Raw genomic sequence first — 21,698 nt, forward strand, 5'->3', positions numbered from 1 at the left:
TTCTGGGAGAAAATGTTCCTTGCCATTCTCCACATAAATTTGATGGGAGCCCACAGCACGACCATTGTGACAAATAAAACCATATTTTATAGTATATATGTAAAACATTTTTTTTTCCAAATTGGTTCAAATTATTCAGAATTTTACTGTTTAACCTAGTACATCATATGAAGTGACTGGGCTCTTAAGTGGAAGAGACTAGCCAAATGAATACTACAGATGCGTTGAGAAAAAGTGTATATTTTCTGCACATACTACCGTACATTGCAATTGCTTAATATCTCTCTGACTGTAATTGATTAGTGAAGTTGTTTTCTAAGAGTGGTCAGTTGCTTTTCTTTATTTGAAATTATATTGAAGGTTCACCTGGTATGATGTCATGTGTTAAGTATTAAATTATTGCTCTTAGAGATTTCTGAATGAACCAGACAAGCCTTAGAGAAAGAGGCTGATAGGAACAGTTTTAGAAAATAAACTGTGTCTTTTGGGCCAGTTACGTTAAGTAGATCACAAACACTATGTTTAAATATCAAAAACTATTAATCCGGAACTATAAATATAAGGTACCTGTGGGGTTTGCCTAAGCCTTAAGGAATTTGTCATATTTAATTTTGGTTTTATCACTTGGTTAAAGCAAAATTAAAATGCCCCTAAGATACCACTACTTTTGAGGTTTACTGGGGTTGAATTAGTATAAATCAAAATTGACCAGATAAGAAAGATTTGAGACCAGGAGTAGAATTATCAGGGTTGCAGAATGACATCAAAGACTCCTGTCTGAGGCTAAAAATAGAAGACTACATGAGGATATTTACTTCAAAGGAGCAGATAGTTTGCCTCTCTGAAAGGGATATTTATAGTATCATTCAGTGGAAGGCAGATATCCTTCTCACTTTCATTATCAGGAAGGAATATGTATCTATTTCACGTGGTGATCCCATCTTAATGTGAGAGTCTTTAGGAAATTTAAGGCATAATGGGTTTTTTTCAGCATATATCTGATACTGAAGTGTGTGTCTTACATGTCTCAGCCTTGCTAACCTAACCTGAGCTACTATCTATTATGTATATCTCTCCATGGAAGATATTTTGAGCTAACAAGTACTAGTGGATGACAGGTAGTAAGTAAATCATAAATAGTGATCACATTATAATATGTTTAGTATTACATTGAATGTATATGATACTGAACAAAATGAATCCCAAATGGAAATGAGCCAAGGCTAAGAAAGCCTACCATGCTGAAGGAATGTTTATGTTGTGGAACAAAGATCTTTCACAATTAGGATTCTATTTCATAGGCATGTTGGGATTTTTTTTTTAATTGTACTAGATCTATAAGGACCTAAATTTCAAATGGATTTACAAATTTCTTAAGTACTAACTCATTTTAGCTAGTTTAACAACATAGAAAGATTTGTATAGCTTATGTTGATAATTTTTCATATCTGAAAAGGGGACTTTTGCTGTGTGTGTTTGAAAAGGCTAACTTTGATGAGCTCAGTAATCTCTTCAAACTAAATACAAGTTTGCTTGGGACTGGAGATCTGCCTCATCTCTCTTGATGAAATTTGGAAACCTTTTTACCAACATAGTTAAAATAGCAATGATGTTTCTGTGCTCTAAGTCTGTTTAATGTTTATCATAAACCTGGCAATGTCATTTCCTTTGAGGTTGTACCTTTGTTTTAGTTGTGCTTCTTGGTTTTTCAGTTTTGTCCATCCTGTTTATAATTGTCCCACATTAGTTAGCAGCTGTGTAGGTATTTTACTGTTATTTGTCATAGGCTTATGACCTCTCATTCAAGTAGAGGTAAGCTATAGCTGTCATCCTTTTTTACAAGTGATAATTGGGATCATGTTTTCTTATACTATATTATATTTATCATCATAACTTACAGATGACATACCATTTAATGGTTCAGCTAGCATATAGTTCAGCTAGCATATCGTTCAGCTAAGCATCAGTACCCCATTGACATTTACTTGGTCTGGAGCTCATTAACACACTGGTGCTGCAAACTGCTGGCATCTTAAAAGACATTAGTTTTCTTTATTGTCCCATTTCTTTGTTTATAAAAGTATCATCAACTTTATTGTCCAGATGGGAGAATTTGTTAAAAGCATTGAGTTCAATATTGCCAAAAAACTTTTTTATATATTGTATTTTTCAAGCATAGCTTTAGAGTTGACCTCATATTATTAAGTTGAATTAATATATATTTATATATAGTAATTTATTTTTATATAATAAAATATTTATATATTAATATATTTATATATAATAACACAATTGTGTATATATATATAACTCTGGGTTTTCTCTGCAGAAATTACTATTTTTTTCATTTCAGGGATTACTTTTAAAGAGTGGTTATTAGCATTTAAAAGTTCCTGGTTAATTGCAAAATATCAGTTTCCATGGAAAATGCTTTGTTCTTATGGATACAGTGTGTCTAGTTTATTAGATCTTAAGGCCCACAAGTGCTGTTGTGTTGGGGTTATGTTGACACAAGCACCTGGGAGGTGGATATCTTTTTGTTCCACATTATTTTGTTTTTTCTTTTATGTAAATTTGCTTTCAGTTTAGTACCTACTCCAGGCACCAAATTAACATTTGTTGAATAAATTAGGCAAATGAATGTATGTCCTGTAATCAGCTTAACTCTTTATTTGGGTCAGAGGTATTACCAAGTAATATGACACATTGTCCTAGTAGCAAACACACTGATTAACATTGTTTACCAACAGTAATATGTAGAGGCTCCTTATTATATATTTTGTGTAGGGAACTGAATTATTTGACCTGTTCTTTGAGAGGATTAAGTATTGATATGTATATCATGTTCAGTTATCAAAAGACTATCTTCTTATCATCCAGTTTCCAACTACGTAGCTATTAAGAGTGTAGGGAAAACTCTCAAAATACAATCTGTAAGATTAAGGAGTTATCTGTTTCAAACAGGGATAATTTGGAAATAAATTGCTGAACTGTACAAGTTTAAGAAAACAGATATAATAGGAAATGTTGAGGGGGGTAGTCCAAATGGTGGTGTAGGAAGATCCTAAACTCACTGCCTCCCACAGACCTACCAAATCTACAGCTACATATGGAAAAATTCCCTCTGAAAAAGACTTGAGAACTAACTGAACAGCTACTTCACAACAAAACAGTAAAAGGGCCACATATGGATGGTTTCACCAAAAACCCCACTGCCAGAGTGGCAGCCCACAGTTGGGAAGAATCTCACAAGTCTGGAACTTCCTTGATGAATGAGGTTTATACTCCATATCAGGCACCCCAAACCCTGGGACCTGCAATGAAGAGATGAGCTCCCCAAACATCTAGCTTTGAAAACCAATGGATCTCACATCAGGAGACCCAAAAGGCTATAGAGAACTGAGATATTTCTCTTATAGGGCTTGTGTGCAGACTCACTTGCCCTGGGAACCAGCACAAAAGCAGCAGTTTGAAAAGTGCCTAAACTCTATGTGAAGAAGATTTATTTGCTAACCTTAAAGCATCTGCGCAACAGGCTGGGCCTGTTGGGACTCTCTCTAGGGACAGAGACGCTGGTGGGTGCCATTTTTGCACTCTTCCTCTAACTTGATACCATGGGTAGGCAGGCTTGTGTTCCTGAGTTCCATAGGACTTTAACGAGTGGAAAAAGAGTTCTTGGTAGGCCGTCACCCCGAAGGCACTGCACAAAAGACAGACTAAAACGCACCCCCAGTGTATTTGTGAAAAAAGCCTGTGTACTTTTCCTGGCACTTCAGCCCGAGGGGCAGACTTCAGGTCTGCCACGCATTTAGAGGCTGCAAAGGTGCTCTCAGGGAATATAGCCTGGGGGATGCCATCTTTCCATCTTCACTCAGCCTCGCCACAGATTGCCAGGACCTCCCAGAAAGGAGATTACATTGGTCTGAAGCCCCAGTTTTTGCAACTGTCACCCGGGGGACACTGTCAGATTGCCTGGTCTAGAGGTGAACAGGGTCTATGCTTGGGGTCTCAAAGTAATGGTCAAAAAGACGTTCACCAAACTTGGGAGAAGAATGAATGAATACAGTGAGAACTTCAAACAAAGAGAATATATAAGAAAGTACCAACTGAAGCCACAGAACTGAAGAATATGATCACTGAACTGAAAAATACACTAGAGGGAGTTCAACAGCAGACTAGATGAAGCAAAAGAAATGATTGATGATCAAGAAGACAGGGCAGTGGAACTCAAACAGAGCAACAAAAAGGAAAAAATAATTTAAAAAAATGAAGCTAGCTTAAGGAACCTATGGGACAACATAAAATGGAATAACATTGGCATTGTAAGGGTCCCAGAAGGAGAAAAGAGAGAGAAAGGGTTAGAAAATCATATAGATCATGAGAACTAGGAAGATCGGTAGGAGAAGAAAGGGATAAAGAAGGGGGGGAAATCAGAAGGGGGAATGAAGTATGAGAGACTATGGACTCTGAGAAACTGAGGGCTTCAGAGGGGAGGAGGGTGGGGGAATGGGATAGACTGGTGATGGGTAGTAAGGAGGGCACGTATTGCATGGTGCACTGGGTGTTACACGCAACTAATGAATCATCGAACTTTACATCAGAAACCAGGGATGTACTGTACGGTGACTAACATAATATAATAAAAAACATTTAAAAAAATCATATAGAGATTAAACAACATGCTACTGACCAATGGGTCAATCAAAAAAATCAAAGGAGAAAAAAAATATCTTGAGACAAAGTAAAATGGAATTATAATAACTTACAAAATCTATATGATTCAGCAAAAGTAGTTGTAAGAAGGATGTTTATAGGGATTCAGGCCTACCTAAAGAAATAAGAAAAATCTCAAACAATTTAACTTTATACTTAAAGAAGCTAGAAAAATAACAAAGCCAAAGGTAATAGAAGGAAGAAAATAACAAAGATCAGAGTGGAAATGAAACAGAGACTAAAAAGATAATAGAAAAGATCAATGAAACTAAAAGCTAGTTCTTTGAAAAGGTAAACAAAGTTAGCCTTTAGCTAGACTCACCAAGGAAAAAAAAGAGAGGTTCAAATAAAATCAGAAATGAAAGAGCAATTACAACTGATACTGCAAATACAATGGATGATTAGAGACTACTATGAAGAATTATAGCCCAGCATATTGGACAACCAAGAAAAAATGGATACATTCATAGAAACTTTCCATGACTGAATCATGAAGAAATAGTTTTTTTAATTTAGTAAAGAATAAATGAATTCAGTGAAGTTGCAGTGTATAAAATCAACATACAAAAATCTTTTGCATTTCTATACACTAACAACAAACTATGAGAAACAGATATTAAGAAAATCCTGTTTACAATTGCATCAAAAAGAATAAAATACTTAGGAATAAATTTAAGGAAGAAGGTGAAAGACCTATATGCTGAAAACTGTAAGACATTGATGGAAGAAATTGAAGAAGACACAAATAAATGCAAAGATACCCCATGCTCATGGATTGAAAGAATGCTAAAATGTCCCTATTACCCAAAGCAATTTATAGATTCAGTGAAATTCCTGTCAAAGTACCAATGGCATTTTTCACAGAAGTAGAACATACAATCCTAAAATTTGTATGGAACCACAAAAGACTCTGGCTAGCCAAAGCAATCTTGAGAAAGAAGGACAAAACTGGAGGTATCATGCTTCCTGATTTCAGAGTATATTATGAAGTCATAGTAATCAAAACAGTGTGATATAGGTATAAGAACAAACAGCTACATCAATGGAAGAGAATAGGGAGCCCAGAAATAAACCTATGCATATATGTTCAACTAATTTACAACACAGGATGCAAGAATATACAATGGGGATTAGGACAACCTCTTTAATAAATGGTGTTGGGGAAACTGAATAGCTACATGCAAAAGAATGAAACTAGACTACTTATCTTACACCATACACAAAAATCAACTCAAAATGGATTAAAGACTAAAATGTAAGACTTGAAGCCATAAAACTAGAAGAAAACATAGGCCGTAAGCCTCTTGACATTGGTCTTGACAATGCTTTTCGGATCTGACTCTAAAAGCAAAAATAAACATGTGGGACTATATCAAACTAAAAAGCTTCTGCACAGCAAAGGAAACCACCAACAAAATGAAAAGGCAGACTACAGAATGGGAGAAAATATTTGCAAATCATATATCTGATAAGGAGTTAATATTAAAAAACGATAAAGAACTCCTACAACTCAATAGCAAATAAACAATCCAATTAAAAATGGGCAGAGGATCTGAATACACATTTTTCCAATGGAGACATACAGATGGCCAACAGGCACAGGAAAAGATGCTCAACATCACCAATCATCAGGGAAATGCAAGTCAAAACCACAATGAGATGTCACTTCACACCTGTTAGATGGCTGTTATCAGTATGCCAAGAAATAACAGGTGTTGGCAAGGTTGTGAGGAAAAGGGAACCCATGTGCGTTATTGGTGGGAATGTCAATTGGTGCAGGCACTATGGAAAACAGAGGTTTCTCAAAAAATTAAAAGCACCTATGATCCAATAATTCCATCTCTGGGTATTTACTGAAAGGAAATAAAAACAGTAATTTGAAAAGATGTATTCACCCCTTTGTTCATTACAGCATTATTTACAATAGCCAACGTATAGAAACACCCTAAGTGTCCTCAGATGGATGAATGGATAAAGAAGATGTGGTATATATACAGAATGGAATACTACTCAGCCATAGAAAGGAATGAGATCTTGCCATTTGTGACAACACGGATGGATCTAGAGGTCACTATGCTAAGTAAATCGGAGAAAGGCAACTACTGTACGATGTCACTTATATGTGGAATCTAAGAAACAAACAAAATGAAAGTCATGGATATGGAGAACAGAATGGTGGTTGCCAGGCGTGGGGGGGTTTGGGGGAAAGAATGAAATGGATGAAGGGGCTTGGGAGGTACAGACTTCAAGGTATGAAATGAAAAGGTCAAGGAGATGTGGTGTGCGCGTGCTGACTATAGTCAATAATATTGTAGGTGCATATTTGAATGTTGCCAGGAGAGTAGATCTTGAAAGTTCTCATCACAAGAAAGAAAAAGAAAAAAAACTTTAAAAAAATTTTTATTTATCTATTTGTCAGAGAGAGAGAGAGAGCACAAGCAGGGGAAGCGGCAGGCAGAGGGAGAAGCAGGCTCCCTGCTGAGCAAGGAACCCAATGTGGGACTCGATCCCAGGACCCCGGGATCACGACCTGAGCCGAAGGCAGACACTTAACCTACTGAGCCACCCAGGTGTCCTGAAAGAAAAAAAAAAACTTTTTTTGTAACTTTTTATGATGATAGGTAGCGACTAGATTTATTGTGTTGATCATTTCACAGCATATACAGATGTGGAATCATTACATTTTACACCTGAAACTAACGTTGCGTGTCAGTTATACCTCAGTAAAAATAAAAATAGAATAACAGAAATATTATCAGCATAGAACCAGTGTGACTCTGAAAACAAAATCAGATCTTGTCACTTTTCTGCTCAAACCTTCTTACCTCAGACCATTAGCACTGGATAGATTTTGTGTATGGATCACTTTTGCTCTAGATGTACTCATAGCTCACTTCTTCGTTTTCTTCAAGCCTTTCTTCAAAGATCAGATACTCAAGGAGGCTCTCTGACCACCCTGTTTAAAACTGAAAACCTTAATATCAACCCTCAAGATTCCTGATCCTTCTTATCATACTCCATTTTCATTTTTTTCATTTTTATGGCTCCATCACCTTCCAATATACTATATAATGTGCTTATTGTAATATGATTGTTGGCTTTCCACATCAGAAAGAAACTTGCACAAAAGCAAAAAAAAAAGAAAAAAAGAAAAAAAAAAGAAATGTCATACAAAAAATTACCTCAGTTGATGTATATTTACTTTTGAAAATTACTCTTGCAAAAACTTACAGCATTGGCCCTGTGAGTATCCAATTTAGGTCCTCTAAAGACAGATCAGTGGCAGAAGTTTCTGCTTTGAAAGGGTATTTGTTCTCCCATTTTCTTTCAGTATGCAAGGCAAATGTGAGTACGTATGATTTTATAATAGCATAGTTTTCTTTTTACATTTAAGCAAAATGAGGAAATGCATAAGGAACTATTTTACAACTGTTTAGCAAAGCATTTTTTAATATGAATAATTAGCTACATACATGAGCCAAGTTTTAAGTCTGGAAACACCGTCACTGTGAAGATCTTCTTGATACAGATACCAGCCTCTGCCCTAAGAAACAGTGCCCTTCATGTGCAGGAAATTTGTAAGCAGCTTTATTTTTTAATTTTTTTTTCTTTTTCAAGTTTTTTTTTTTTTAAGATTTTATTTATTTATTTGACAAAGAGAGAGCACAAGCACATGGAGCAGCAGATAGAGGGAGAGGCAGGCTCCCTGCTGAGCAGAGAGCTTGATGTGGGGCTTGATCCCAGGACCCTGGGATCATGACCTGAGCCAAGGGCAGACGCTTAACTGACTGAGCCACCCAGGTGCTCCTCTTTTTCAAATTTTTATTTAAACTCCAGTTATCATACAGTGTAGTATTAGTTTCAGGTGTAGAATTTAGTGATTCATCACTCACAACACCTGATGCTCCTGCTTTCCTTAATATCCATCACCTATTTAACCCCATCCCACTGCCCACCTCCCCTCCAGCAACCCCTCAGTCTGTTCTCTATAGTTAAGAGTCTGTTTTCAGGTCTGCTTCTCCTTCCCCCCACTCCATGTTCGTATGTTTTGTTTCTTCAAATACACATATGAGTGAAATCGTATGGTATTTGTTTTTCTCTCACTGACTTAATTTCACTTAGCATAATATTGTCTAGCTCCATTCACATTGTTGCAAATGGCAAGATTTCATCCTTTTTTATGGCTAAGTAATATTCCATTCTTTACCATTCTTTATCCATTCTTCAGTCAGACATTTGGGCTCTTTCCATAGTTTGGCAGTTGTGGGTAATGCTGCTATAAACATCGGGCTGCATGTATCCCTTCAAATCAGTATTTTTGTATCTTTTGGGTAAATACCTAGTAGTGCAATTGCTGGATCATTGTAAGCAGTTTTAGACCAGAAATAGAAAACACATTTTTGCCATTCTAATATGATAATAGTAAACTTTTTTTCTATTTTGGGTATTCTTCCATGGCATTTGAGATACTGTACTTTGTTTATGTTATTTATTTGTTATCTTCCTTTGGTATTGATAAAATTTTATGTTTCTGATGGCAAAAGAAATTATGGTTTATAAATTGTGATTATCAAGCCTTTGTTGAATTATTTTGTCCATGGTAAAGGGATTGTTAGAATAGATGTATTATGATTCCAAAATTGTGTTTTCTTTATCACCGGGTAACCTTGGGGCACCTGGGTGGCTCAGTCAGTTGAGCATCTGCCTTTGTCTCAGGTCATGATCCTGGGATCCTGGGATCACACCCCGTGTTGGGCTCCCTGCTCAGCGGGGAGTCTGCCTCTCCCTCTCCCTCTGCCCCTCCTCCCTGCTTGTGCAGGTGCACGCTCTCTTGCTCTCTTTCTCACACATGCCCTCTCTCAATTAAATAAATAAATAAAATCTTTTAAAAAAATTAAGTAACCTTATTCTCCTGTACTCAGATGATTAGTATAACTTAAGCTTAACATCATGAAAACTGTCTTGTCAGATGGAAAAGCGAAATCATACCAATTCATTGAAAGAATTACATTTTATCTGTGGCATCACCTTCATCAAAACTTTCCTATGAAAAAAATTCCCGTCAAAGTCCAGCCATATATGTACATATATATATACACATATACATATATATGTGTATATGTATATATATGTATATATCAGTATCCACAACACATTAAAATAGTGTTGCTCTCTGCATGTTTTTAAATCTTTACCAAATAGTATTTTTTGCATGTTTTAAACTTTATCAAATTAGATCAAATACTGTATTAAATAGTGTACCATATGTATCATTCTGTGACTTAGTGATTTTTGGCTAAAATTGTTTTAGATATTTATCTGAGTTGATTCTGGGTAATTTATTTTAATTGCTATATGGTATACACATGCCAGTTTATAAATTCTGCTGATGAATCCTCTTTTTTTTTTTTTTTTAAGATTTTATTTATTTATTCGACAGAGATAGAGACAGCCAGCGAGAGAGGGAACACAAGCAGGGGGAGTGGGAGAGGAAGAAGCAGGCTCATAGCAGAAGAGCCTGATGTGGGGCTCGATCCCAGATCGCCGGGATCATGCCCTGAGCCGAAGGCAGACGCTTAACCGCTGTGCCACCCAGGCGCCCCTGCTGATGAATCCTCTTGATCAATTCTGTTTGCTCTTTCTAGTTCTTCGCTGTTGCAAACAGTGGCATATATGCTCTAGAGTCCAGCTAGGCCAGCGCTGTCCAAGCTATAAGGCCTGACTTATGAGTGCTCTTGAAATTATTTTAGTGGGTTGAGACCAACATTTTCTTTTAAAAATGAAATAGGAAAGGATAAAATAGGACAGAGTAGGGGTAGAATAGAACAGAAAAAGATAGAAAAAATAGAAAAGAAGATATCCCTGAGCACCTCATATAATAAGGGTAATAAGTTATTTTATGAACCTTTTGTTTCAGGTACATATATGTATCAAAAAAGATTGAATGGAAGACACTGCTCTGGCCTAAATATTGTTGAGTTGCTCTTTAAAGTGATTATGCCAGGTTACGCTTCTTCTAGCAGCATGAGTGTGGTATTTGATATTTGAGCTGCATCCTCATTAACGCTAGGCATTATCCCTCTTCAGTTTTGCAGAGGTGATGGGTGAGATCTATCTCATTGTGATTGCATTTCCGTAGTGAATTTGAGCATATTTTAATATGTTTATTAATTATTTCTGTGAATTGCCTTCTCTTTTGCCCATTTCTAAGGTGGATTGTTTTTTTCTTACTGATTTTTAGGTATTCTTTATCTATTCTGGATGCAGATCCTTTGCGAGCCATCAGTTACATATGTTGAAAATACCTTCTCCCATTCTGTGGCATGTGTGTTCCTTTGCTCATCTTGTCTTTTAGTATGCCATATTTTTAAAGTTTTCATGTAGTAAATTTCACCAGTCTTTTCTTTGTGGTTTACGCTTTTGTGTCTAATTTAAGAAATCTTTCCCTACCCTGAGAGTCACAAAGGTGTTTTCTCTACTTTCTTCCAAAAGTTTCAAAGTTTTGCTTTTTTCACATTCCAGAATCCTTCCCTTGCATTTTCTATGTTGACATACTACAAATTAAACTTTTTTTAGTCTGTGTTTTTTTTTTATATGTTACAGTGTCCAAATTGTTGGAGCATGGTCCCAAAATTTACAAAGTGTAATATCTAAAGGTTATATTTTACAATATTAACTTTTTAATAATTGAGCACCTCCACTGCTGACTTTTTAATAATAGAGCTAATATAATTTTTGAACTATATACTTCTCAGATAAATAATGACTTGTTAAAGTTGTAAGATGGTATATTCTTTTCCTTCTCTGCTTTTCTCTAATAGAATTTATTTATATATTTATGTTTTTCAGTCACATTAACTTTATCCTAGAAGACAACCTTACAAGGATCTAGAAGGAACAGGACTAAAAATGACTGAATACAGGGCTCCAGAAATTTGAAACAATCAGGTATAAAAATTTTTGGATGGAACATTCCCAACCAGGCCGTACAAAATAAAATTGGAACCTGCACAGGAAAACTTAAAATGTCCCTGCAATACAGGGGAGGGTCCAGGAGAGGAGTTTTGACATTATCCTGGGTTCACATACTGGCTCTAACCCTGATTGGTTGGTGTTGGTTGGTCAGATTTTTGAAACATGTCCATAAAATGGAGGCAATGATTGTATCTGTTTCTTTTGGCTATTATAAAGTTTAATGAGATAATGTAAGGCACTTAATAAAGGGTATTAAATGGTATAAGGTAACTGTTTATTTTAATTGTTATTGTTGCTACTATTATTTAGAATTCATGGATGTGGTATTCTGTGTGTTTATTGTGGATTTTTAAGAAGTAGATATTGATATACTGCTATAACATTTATATTAATAACAGCCTGGTGAGGGGTGCCTGGGTGGCTCAGTCAGTTAAGCATCTGACTCTTGATTTCAGCTCAGGTCACGATCCCATGGTTGTGAGATCAAGCCCTGCATTGGGCTCTGTGCTCAGCGCACAGAGTCTGCTTAAGATTCTCTCCCTCTCCCTCTGCTCTCACACACACTCTCTCTCAAAATAATAATAGCCAGGTGAAACCATGGAGATAACAGGATAAAATAACTATAATCCTTACATATATTCCATAAACTGTATTCCTCAAGTGGTGTAAATTGGAGAAGCTAGTTTTCTCTATTATGTTTGATCACCTTGGAATAATGTTAGGGAAAAAAATCCAACTACTTTCCATAATGCTAGAGAATTCAACAATTTTTTCATAGTACTGTACAATAGTAATTATTCTTGAATAATTTTTAAATCTTCAACAACACCCTGACCAATAGAGACGAAATTATGCTAATCTTATGTTTAGTCTTAATTGAATTTTACAAATGTTATTTCTTGAAATATGGTAATTTCAATATGCCATTCATGCAATTATGTCTTAATTCAAATAGTCAAACAGAATGGCCTATGTTCCACCATTCTAATTTTTAAGGAGTTATTGTACTCGAAATTGACCAAAGACACCAAAAAGAGCTATTTATTTTACTCCTTAAAAAACCAGGATTAAGGGGCGCCTAGGTAGCGCAGTTGTTAAGCGTCTGCCTTCGGCTCAGGGCGTGATCCCGGCGTTCCGGGATCGAGCCCCACATCGGGCTCTTCCGCTGGGAGCCTGCTTCTTCCTCTCCCACTCCCCTGCTGTGTTCCCTCTCTCGCTGGCTGTCTCTCTGTCACATAAATAAATAAAATCTTAAAAAAAAAAAAAAAACCAGGATAAAAAAACAAAAAAAAAAACCCAGGATACTCAGCTGATTAAAAAAAAATCTCTGTTAACTGATAAGGAGTGACTTCCAGGAGATATTGTTAAGTGGGGGGGAAAAACGCAAATTGCCAGAGTATATAAAGTATGCTAGTTTTTGTATAAAGAGGAATTAGGAAATAAAAACACAGACACATATCTGCTTATTTTTGCAAAGAAATACAGGAAGAATAAACCAGAAACCAATAAAATTGGTTACCTACAATGGTAGGGGGATGGGATGGGAAACAACAACCCAGGATTGCTGTTCTAGGATCTTAGTGTATTAGCACGATTTCCCTTCTCCTAGGAGCCAAAGTGGCCTACATGACTATGGGGGCAGTGACATCTCTTCTTTGGTCCCTTTTTCTCCTTGTATTTCCTTGTTTTTCTTGCCTTTGACACCCCTTCCTCTACTTTTTTCCCCCCTTCTCTTCTACTTTCTTTTTTCCCTCTCTTTTTTATTTCTTGTTCTAGTAAACTTGAGGTAGATGTGGGAAATGTTGTTGCAGTTAGGATGAAACAAAAAGAAAAGAACCTCAATGCAGGCTGTCTCCAATATACAAAAAGCTGTATTCAGATAATGCTTTCCACCAATATATAGTCTCGTGTTCTCTGAGCCGTGTCCTGCGGTGGTTATAGCAGTGAACTAGTCATGGTTGCCTCTCAAACAGTTTGCAAATTAGTAGAGAAGACAGATCACATAGGAGTAACTGTCACATGAAATTATCTTTCCATATTGGCAACTAGATCACGTTTTTTAAGTTTATAAGTGAGAAAAGTCTAAGTGATTCTTTTAAAAACAAATATGTCTTTTCCAAACATCAGAAATAATGATTTGTGGGGCACCTGGGTGGCTTGTTGGTTAATTACCAACTCTTGATTTTGGCTCAGGTCATGATCTCAGGGTGGTGAGATGGAGCCCTGCTTTGGGCTCAGCGTTCAGGGTGGAGTCTGCTTTGAGATTCTGTCCCTCTCCTTATGCCCTTCCCCTGCTCACACTCTCTAAACAAATACATACATACATACATACATACATACATATGTAAATAAATCAAAATTTTTTAAAAAGAAAGAAATAATGATTTGTATCCGTTGCCATAGTTTGAGCTATAATTATTCAATTAGTGTGATTTTTCCTTATATTCTGAGAGACGTTTTTATAGCCGAGGAAAACAAAATTTTACTAGTATCCTCAAGGGCATATAAAACATTGATAAGGGACACGGTTAAGACTTGACCTTATTTTGATTATTGTTTTTATCTGTCTGTTATAAGGTTCTAACTGCTTGTAGATAATACCAGATAAAATGTTCTGTTAGCTCTTGAAATGTGGATTATATTTGAGGAAATAGAACCCAAACTCATAAATCAGAAATATCAACCTTATTAAATATGCTTTCATTCAACTGTTTTTGGGGAGGGAGAGAATATTTATTTACATTTATTTTTAGTGATGAGATAGTTTACTGTGTAATGATTGAACCACAGTCCAGACCTGCCCTGGAAGAAATATTAAAGGGGATCCTCGGAGTGAAGAGAGAGCCCATGCTGCGTATCTTTTGATAACGCTGCTTCTGCTGTACTTTTATGTGGTAGAAGGTAGTCATTGTGGAGACGGTTAATTAAGGCAAGAACATTGAGTACTGTTGCTACATACTTGATGGCTTTTGATGCAGATTTGTTGTTAAGGTCTAGAATAAACAAAGCCATATTCATTCTTCATCCTTTCATTTTTTCATTCATTCTTCCTTTTTTTTTCCCCCCAGCTTAGCAAATCATATACTCTTCAGTGGAGCTGAGAACTGATAAGTCTGCTCTTCACAGTGATTTGGAACTTTCCAATCCCAGGGAAAATTTGACCAAGGTCTAAAATTTATTTTTTCTTATCTATAGTAGGTCAACTGTAAAATGAAAATTTTTTACTTATTTCGTAATAGATTTAAGAATCTTCATTTGTCCTGGGATTACTTTTCCAGACCTCTGCAGGAGGATTCCCATAAGAGACCATATGATAGTTCCAGAACAGTTAAAACACCTTTTGGGTTTTATAGCTATTAACTCTCATGCCTAAACCCTTATCTTCCCTTCACCATATTTGAGCTTAGCTTATTTTCTCTGTTAATTGGAAGTAAAATCATTTTAACCTGCCTAGTTTCATTCAACATATGGGATCCTGATTTTACCACATACTTTTTCCTTAGGGGACTGCACAGGACTGAGTCCATATGGAAGAAGAGCTTTCCCTTTCCTATGGAGAAAGTGGCAAGGTTAGAAAAAAACCATGCCTTTGGAGCATGTATTTTCTGTTGCATGAAACATGTATCAAACATCTACTGTCACCCAACAGGAAGATCAGTGAAAGTATCTGTCTTTGAGGGGCTCACACTGTAGTGACTCAGATGCAAACAGATGATTATTATGGGTGTATAGAATGCTAAAGGGGCTGGCAGAAGACTGTGGGTATTGCCTGAGGGGTAGAGCAGGGTTCCCAGCGATGGTGCCGTTGGAGATTTCACAGGTAACAGTGTCCTGCAGAAGGGTCTGAGTTGAACAATGTTTACTTCATTCCCAGAGTTAAACAACATTATAAAATACCTAATCTTAGATGACATATTCTTAATTCATCATAGATGTTCTTTAATTTATTCCTTTTCCATCACAGCTCAACATTACAGTCAACCAGCTTAAGTCCAATGTGTCCAGCTGATGTTAAAAGTTTCACAACTTTCAGCATGCACATTGATTTCCATCTTGTGTTAATTTTATTAAATCGACGCAATATCTGTTCTTCACTATTAACAGCTTAATATTACCTGCCACTATTAATTTTCATTTTTCTGCAGTTTTTAAATAAGTATGGTCAAAACACAATAAAAGGTCAAAGCACAATACAAGGTGTAAATAATTATACAAAGCCAGCATAGTGTACAAAGGTGGCAAAACTTCTGAAACCAAACCATGGTATTACCAGGTGCTGACTTGAATGTTTGTTTGTGAGCCCTAATAGGAAAATACAAAAGTAGCTGACAAAGGAATGTATAGAACTTGAGAATCTTATAAAATGTTAATCGAAAAATTCCTCACCTTTCCTGGGAAGAACAGATTTTGTAAAGTAAAAAAACAGACTAGAAGAATTAGTGGTGAAATGACTATTACGTATAAAGTGTTACATTGCCAGGAAATCCTCAAAATGCAAGGTGTTGGTGGGTTCCTTTAAATAATTTTTTTTTTGTTAGTCCTCCCCCAACGGGTAATTTTGGTTCTATTTCTATATGCTGTGTTTTAAATTTAATTGTGACAGCTTAGTTGTCTAGAGTTGAGTGAAGTATCATAATCGGTTTGATTCTTCATTCAGCCAGAGAAGAATTATGTAGGTATAGCACATTCTCAACGGAGTAATAAAATGCATCTTGGTCTCTAATTTTATGGAGCTGTGTTTCCTTAATTATATTTTCCTTGAGCTGATATTAAAATTTCACCACTTTGCATTTCCCAAACAGATGCCAGTGAAAGATGGTGGAGGGGGGCTGGATGTAAAGGGAAATAAAGGAAGGCTGGCCGGGGAGTAGTTATTGCCTCTGGCAGTAGTGTGTGCAGGAAGGAGGGTTACCTGGGCCAAATTAGGACTGAAATCTAGAGACACGATCTTGATGACTTATCATGTCTACTGTCAAGCTCCCACTCCCTGGTAGTGCTTTGTCCCCAAGCAGATGTTTCTGTTGCCTTCCCTTGGCTCTTGCTCAGCCGGTCCCTTACTTAACAGTTGCGCACAAAGGTGGTTGGGGGCCTTCTGCAGAGATGGCTGCCGCCGTGCAGGGTAGCTGCTCCCACAGGGTGCCGTGTGCGAATCCTGTGCTACCTACACTCTTGTGTAGACAAAGTGTACGTATACATACAATATATGTACGTGTTTATAATATATATAATATATACGCCTATATACACTCATATGTGTGTTGTAGAGAAATATTTTTTTTTCTGAGAACAAAGATGCTACAATTCCTTGAGACTGATATGAAATATTTACCTCACCAGAGTGTAAATGTATGCCTTTCATAAATTAAGTCATAAGTTCCTCCGTGATATAAGTTCCCCACAAGACTTAGAAAAAGAATTTTTGATGATTAACCTCCAGGAGCCAGGCTTCTGACAGACATTTAAAAGTAGCGTAGTCACACCTCCGTTGTACCCGGGTTATATTGTAAGTATTTGTTTTCTGTTAAATTGTGAGCTCCTTGAAGGGAGTGATTACGTTTCGTTTTTATATCTTTAGTTATCTGGCCCTCAATACGTGTTCAACGATACTGTCACACCTGATGTTTTGTTGACTTGTGACATCCTTTAACAGATGTATGACTGCAGGTAACACTTCAACACACACACACACACACACACACACACACACACAAGAATCCCAGTGGTTAGTTGCGTCATAGGGTGGGTACTAGGGGTTTGGTACAGGTGAGCCAGGAAGAAAGTTCAGAACTAATGACTTGTAGACAGGTGTTTAGGAGCTCGTTGGATTTACAACCTGATTCTCGGCATTTCTAAGAAACCACTTGATTTTTGTAGCAGGGCAGGTTGAAATCCAAAAATCTGCTTGAAAGGAAAAAATCAGGTAGGAATGCTTATTTCCTCTTTGTATATTGCTGTCCACCCTGTTCGTGGAAGGTAACCCACAGTGTGTATTATTGCCCTTCCGTTAAGGGCTGGATGAGAACAGCCAAAGCCCTGCAGTTGTAACTAGATCTACCAGTGGTATAACTTCTTATGTGAACTTTTTTCCTCTGCAACACGTGATGTATGGAGAGCAACCGTTAGCCGCAAGTGATCTTGGAGGATTACTTAGTCTTTCTGTGCCTCAGTTTCCTTGTATTTAAAAGGAGGATAGCAATATCTGTGCCCTACAATTGTGAAGATTAGAAATAATATAGAAGAATCCTTTTCATTAGCACATTAGCTTATCTATAAATATTTGATGCCACATCCCAAACATTGTTCTTTTTGAAATTTATAGACTTAAATAGGAAAAAAAATTAAAATTCAGTCCTCAGAGAAGGTAAGATTCCTTCACGATATAAGGAGGTAGGTAATTTACAGTAGAAGCTTAGAGTAAACGCTAGAGTAACGAGGGATTCTGTCCTTAGCTCTGTCCTGGCCTCGGGTGCTGCCCAGAAGATACCAGAGGACTTACTGTCCAGACAGGGTCTTAGGACTTGAGTGGCTGGCTCAGGGACAGCGGCAGGCTTTGGCATCAGGCGAGCTCTTCCTGGTGCAGGCGCTGCCACTAACTCAGGAGGGGGCTGTTGGCAGTCACAGGCTGCCCACCCTCCGTATTAGTTTCTAAGGGCTGCCTTGAAAAAGTACCACAAACTGAGTGGCTTAAAGCAATAGAAATTTATTCTTTTACAGTTCTGGAGACTAGAAGTCTGAAATTGAGGTGTTAGCAGGGCCATACTTTCTGAAGGCTCTAGGCAAGAAGCCTCCCTTTCTTCTTCTGGCTTCTGGAGGCTCCTGTCAGTCCTTGGTGTTCCTGGACCTGGAGGTGGATGGCTCCAGTCTCTGCCTCCATGACCACATGGGCTGCTTCTCGTGGTGTGTTGCTTAATTTGATGTGTCAACTGGAGTGGGCCACTGGTGCTCGATTAGACACTGCTTCTGGGTGTGTCTGTGAGGGCGTTCCCAGAGGAGAAGAGCTTTTGAATTGGGGAACTCAGTAAATGGTTTGCCTTCCCCGTGTGGGTGGGCATCATCCAAGCTGTTAAGAGACTGAATAGACCAGAAGGTGGAGGAAGGAAGAATTCATCCCTTTTTCCCTGTTTCACTGATCGATTGGGGTCATTTCACTTCATCTTTTCCTGCCCTCAGACTGGGATGTACATCACTGTCTCCCTGGTTCTCAGGCCTTTGGACTCATTAAATTGTGCTACCAGCTCTCCTGGGTCTCCAGCTTGCAGATGCAGATCATGGGACCTCTGGGTCTCCATCATCTCGTGAGCCAAGGCATCATAATGTATATATGTATATCCACCTGACTTCTAAGTGGAAGGGACGAATATGCTTTCAGGTCTGTAGAAAATAAGTAGTTAGTCCAGTCAGCTTTCTACCAGAGCTCTTTCCTGATAAGGTTGACTTCATAGCTGATGGGAAAGGCAGGCCTTAGAAAATCCTTTGCTCCTTTAAATTAAGCCGACTATGGTGATTAAGAGAAATGGCCAGATATGCCATTTGAAAGATGGGTTGGCTGTTTATGCATCTTACTGTAATCCTTAACCTTTTGAAAGCTGGAAAGCACGTATGTAAAAATGTTTCCAGTATAGCAAATAAATAAAAGCTCTCTTTAAAACAGTTTTACAGTGTCCACATTGCATGGTCTTATGAGAGCACAGGTGCTTATAACCTTAATGTTTATGTTTGTTATGGGTGTTTATGGGTTTAATTGTGTTATGGGTTTAATTGTGTTATGGGTTTAATTGTGTTCCCCCAACCCCAATTAGTATGTTGAAATCCTAACCCTCAAAGGTGGGGGTTATTAGAAGGTGGGGATTTTGGGAAGTGATTAAGTCATGAGGGCGGAACCCTCATAAATGGGATTAGTGCTTTATAAAAGGGTCTCCAGAGAGATCCCTGGCTCCTTCCACCCCATGCAGACATGGTGAGAAGGCAATGGCTCTGAAGCAGGAAGGGGGCCCTCATCAGAATATGAGCATATTGGTACTTTGATCTTGGACTTCCAGTCTGTGGAACTGCGAGAAGTAGCTTTTTGCTGTTCATAAGCCACCCAGTCTGGCATGCTGTTGGAGCAGCACAAATGCACTAAGACACCCCAGTACCTCAGAAAGTGACCTTATTTGGAAATGGGGTCATTGCAGATGTGATTAGTTAAGCTGAGGTAAAGATGGTGAGCCCTAATCCAGGATGACTGGTGTCCTTACGAAAAGGGGCAATTTGGGCCCAGAGGCAGACATGCCTAGAGCACAGATGATGTGAAGACACAGGGAGAAGATGGCCATCCCAAGCCAAGGAGAGAGGCCTAGATACTTCCCTCACACCCCTCAGGAGGAACCAAACTAGCAGATACCTTGATTTTGAACTTCTAGCCTTCAGAACTGCGAGAAAATACATTTCTTGGTGTAAGCCGCTCAACTTGTGGTACTTTGCTATGGTAACCCTAGCCAACAAATATGCACTTTCTGGGTGTATGTTCCTACCAATCCCCACACTTGAGTGGGGGGGTGAGGGAAGCCACTCACTGCTTAACCAACCGTCAGAACGGACCCAAGAACCAGAACTTCTGGCCTGGTTCCTTGGTGTCGCCTTCAGCATTGTTCTTTTCCAAGGACGCATTTCATCAGGACTTAGGCGGCTGATGAAATCGCAGTGCTCTCCCTCTCAGTTTTTCCTGCCTTTTCAACCAGCGTAGTTTCCAGAGCTACTTTTAAGACATAGGCAGCACTGAAAGTACAGAGGTCAGCCTCAGACGATTGTTGTGGCCCTGAGGTAAATGAGTAGGTGAGATCTGATCCCAGTGGAGGTCTCTGGCTCTTGGTTGCCCTGAGGGCAGGACTGAAGCAGTGGACTTGTGAAGACAGTTCCCAGAGCTGTGAAGGGCCGTCCCTCCTTGAGCCGGTGCTGACTTCCACAGAAGTAAGAGGCGAAGGAAAAAGAAGAGTATTTTGTAATTAATAGTCTTAATGTTGTGTGTGTGTATATATTTTTTAAATTTTATTTGTTTGGTTGTTTGGTTGTTTGTATATTTATTTATTTATCCTTTTCAGCCAGTACAGGCTACTCTGTCATCTTTGAAGATGTTAGATGTGGGAAAGTGGCCAATTTTCTCCCTTTGTTCTGAGGAAGAACTACAATTAATCCGTCAGGCCTGTGTCTTTGGCAGTGCTGGCAATGAAGTTTTATATACTACAGTAAACGATGAGGTAAATTTTGAAGAAAAAATTCAGCCACTTACAGTAATGGATTTGCTAAATTGAGGATCTTGGGGGAGAACTAAGGAATTAAGGTTTTAAAAAAAGCACGGAGGGTTGATTCTTATTTATTATATACTGTTATACAATGAAGCAATAATTGTGGGTTTGTCAGAAATAGAAGTGCTCGAACTAACAGTGGCTTTTCCCACAGATTTTTGTGCTTGGCACAAACTGCTGTGGCTGTTTGGGATTAGGTGACGTCCAGAGTACCATCGAACCTCGGAGACTGGATTCTTTAAGTGGCAAAAAAATAGCCTGCCTCAGCTATGGGAGTGGCCCCCATATTGTCCTTGCAACAACAGGTAACTTAGGGACACAGTGTAGAATTTTCGCCACTGCCTTATTTATTGAGAAACAAGACTTAGGACCACCCCTTAAATCGGGAACATACTCTTTGATTGGGTAGGAGTTTCTGGCTCTGCCCAGTGAGCTTGACTCTACTTTGGACAACATGAGATATGAACATATCTGAATATCAGAGTAAGATGATGTAGCAGATGGAATCTAGCTATTATTGGCACTTTTGATGTGAGAATGGCAGTGCTGTAAGCCCAGTAAACCCCTTTTGTTTATACTTTAAAAGTTTAATTATTTTGCATTAAAATGCTAAATTCACTCTGGATTTTTTTAACCTGATCTCCCTGATCTATGGACTAAGACATTATCGCTGAAGTCCAAGATGCCCTCTAACTCCAAGCACTCTGGGATTCTGACCATAAACAG

The 21,698-nt window shown here is 38.0% G+C and overlaps 1 protein-coding gene across 7 annotated transcripts in view; it reads left to right on the plus strand.

The window, feature by feature from the left end:
* Nucleotides 1–21,698, plus strand: part of RCBTB2 (RCC1 and BTB domain containing protein 2) — a 43,852-nt gene that overhangs the window by 2,252 nt on the left and 19,902 nt on the right. For 2 of the 7 annotated variants that reach the window (XM_040622767.1, XM_040622768.1), the window contains exons 2-6: nucleotides 11,563–11,661; nucleotides 14,757–14,854; nucleotides 15,192–15,257; nucleotides 20,769–20,924; nucleotides 21,127–21,277. In XM_040622767.1, the coding sequence (XP_040478701.1) occupies nucleotides 15,216–15,257; nucleotides 20,769–20,924; nucleotides 21,127–21,277 (349 nt within the window). In that variant the 5' untranslated portion in view covers nucleotides 11,563–11,661; nucleotides 14,757–14,854; nucleotides 15,192–15,215. Of the gene's footprint in view, nucleotides 1–11,562; nucleotides 11,662–14,756; nucleotides 14,855–15,191; nucleotides 15,258–20,768; nucleotides 20,925–21,126; nucleotides 21,278–21,698 lie in introns of those variants that run through there. The other 5 variants (XM_040622765.1, XM_040622766.1, XM_040622771.1 and 2 more) reach the window with 4 other exon arrangements.

Source organism: Ursus maritimus, unplaced genomic scaffold (genome assembly GCF_017311325.1).
Source record: "Ursus maritimus isolate PB19 unplaced genomic scaffold, ASM1731132v1 scaffold_10, whole genome shotgun sequence".
Lineage (NCBI taxonomy): Eukaryota > Metazoa > Chordata > Mammalia > Carnivora > Ursidae > Ursus > Ursus maritimus.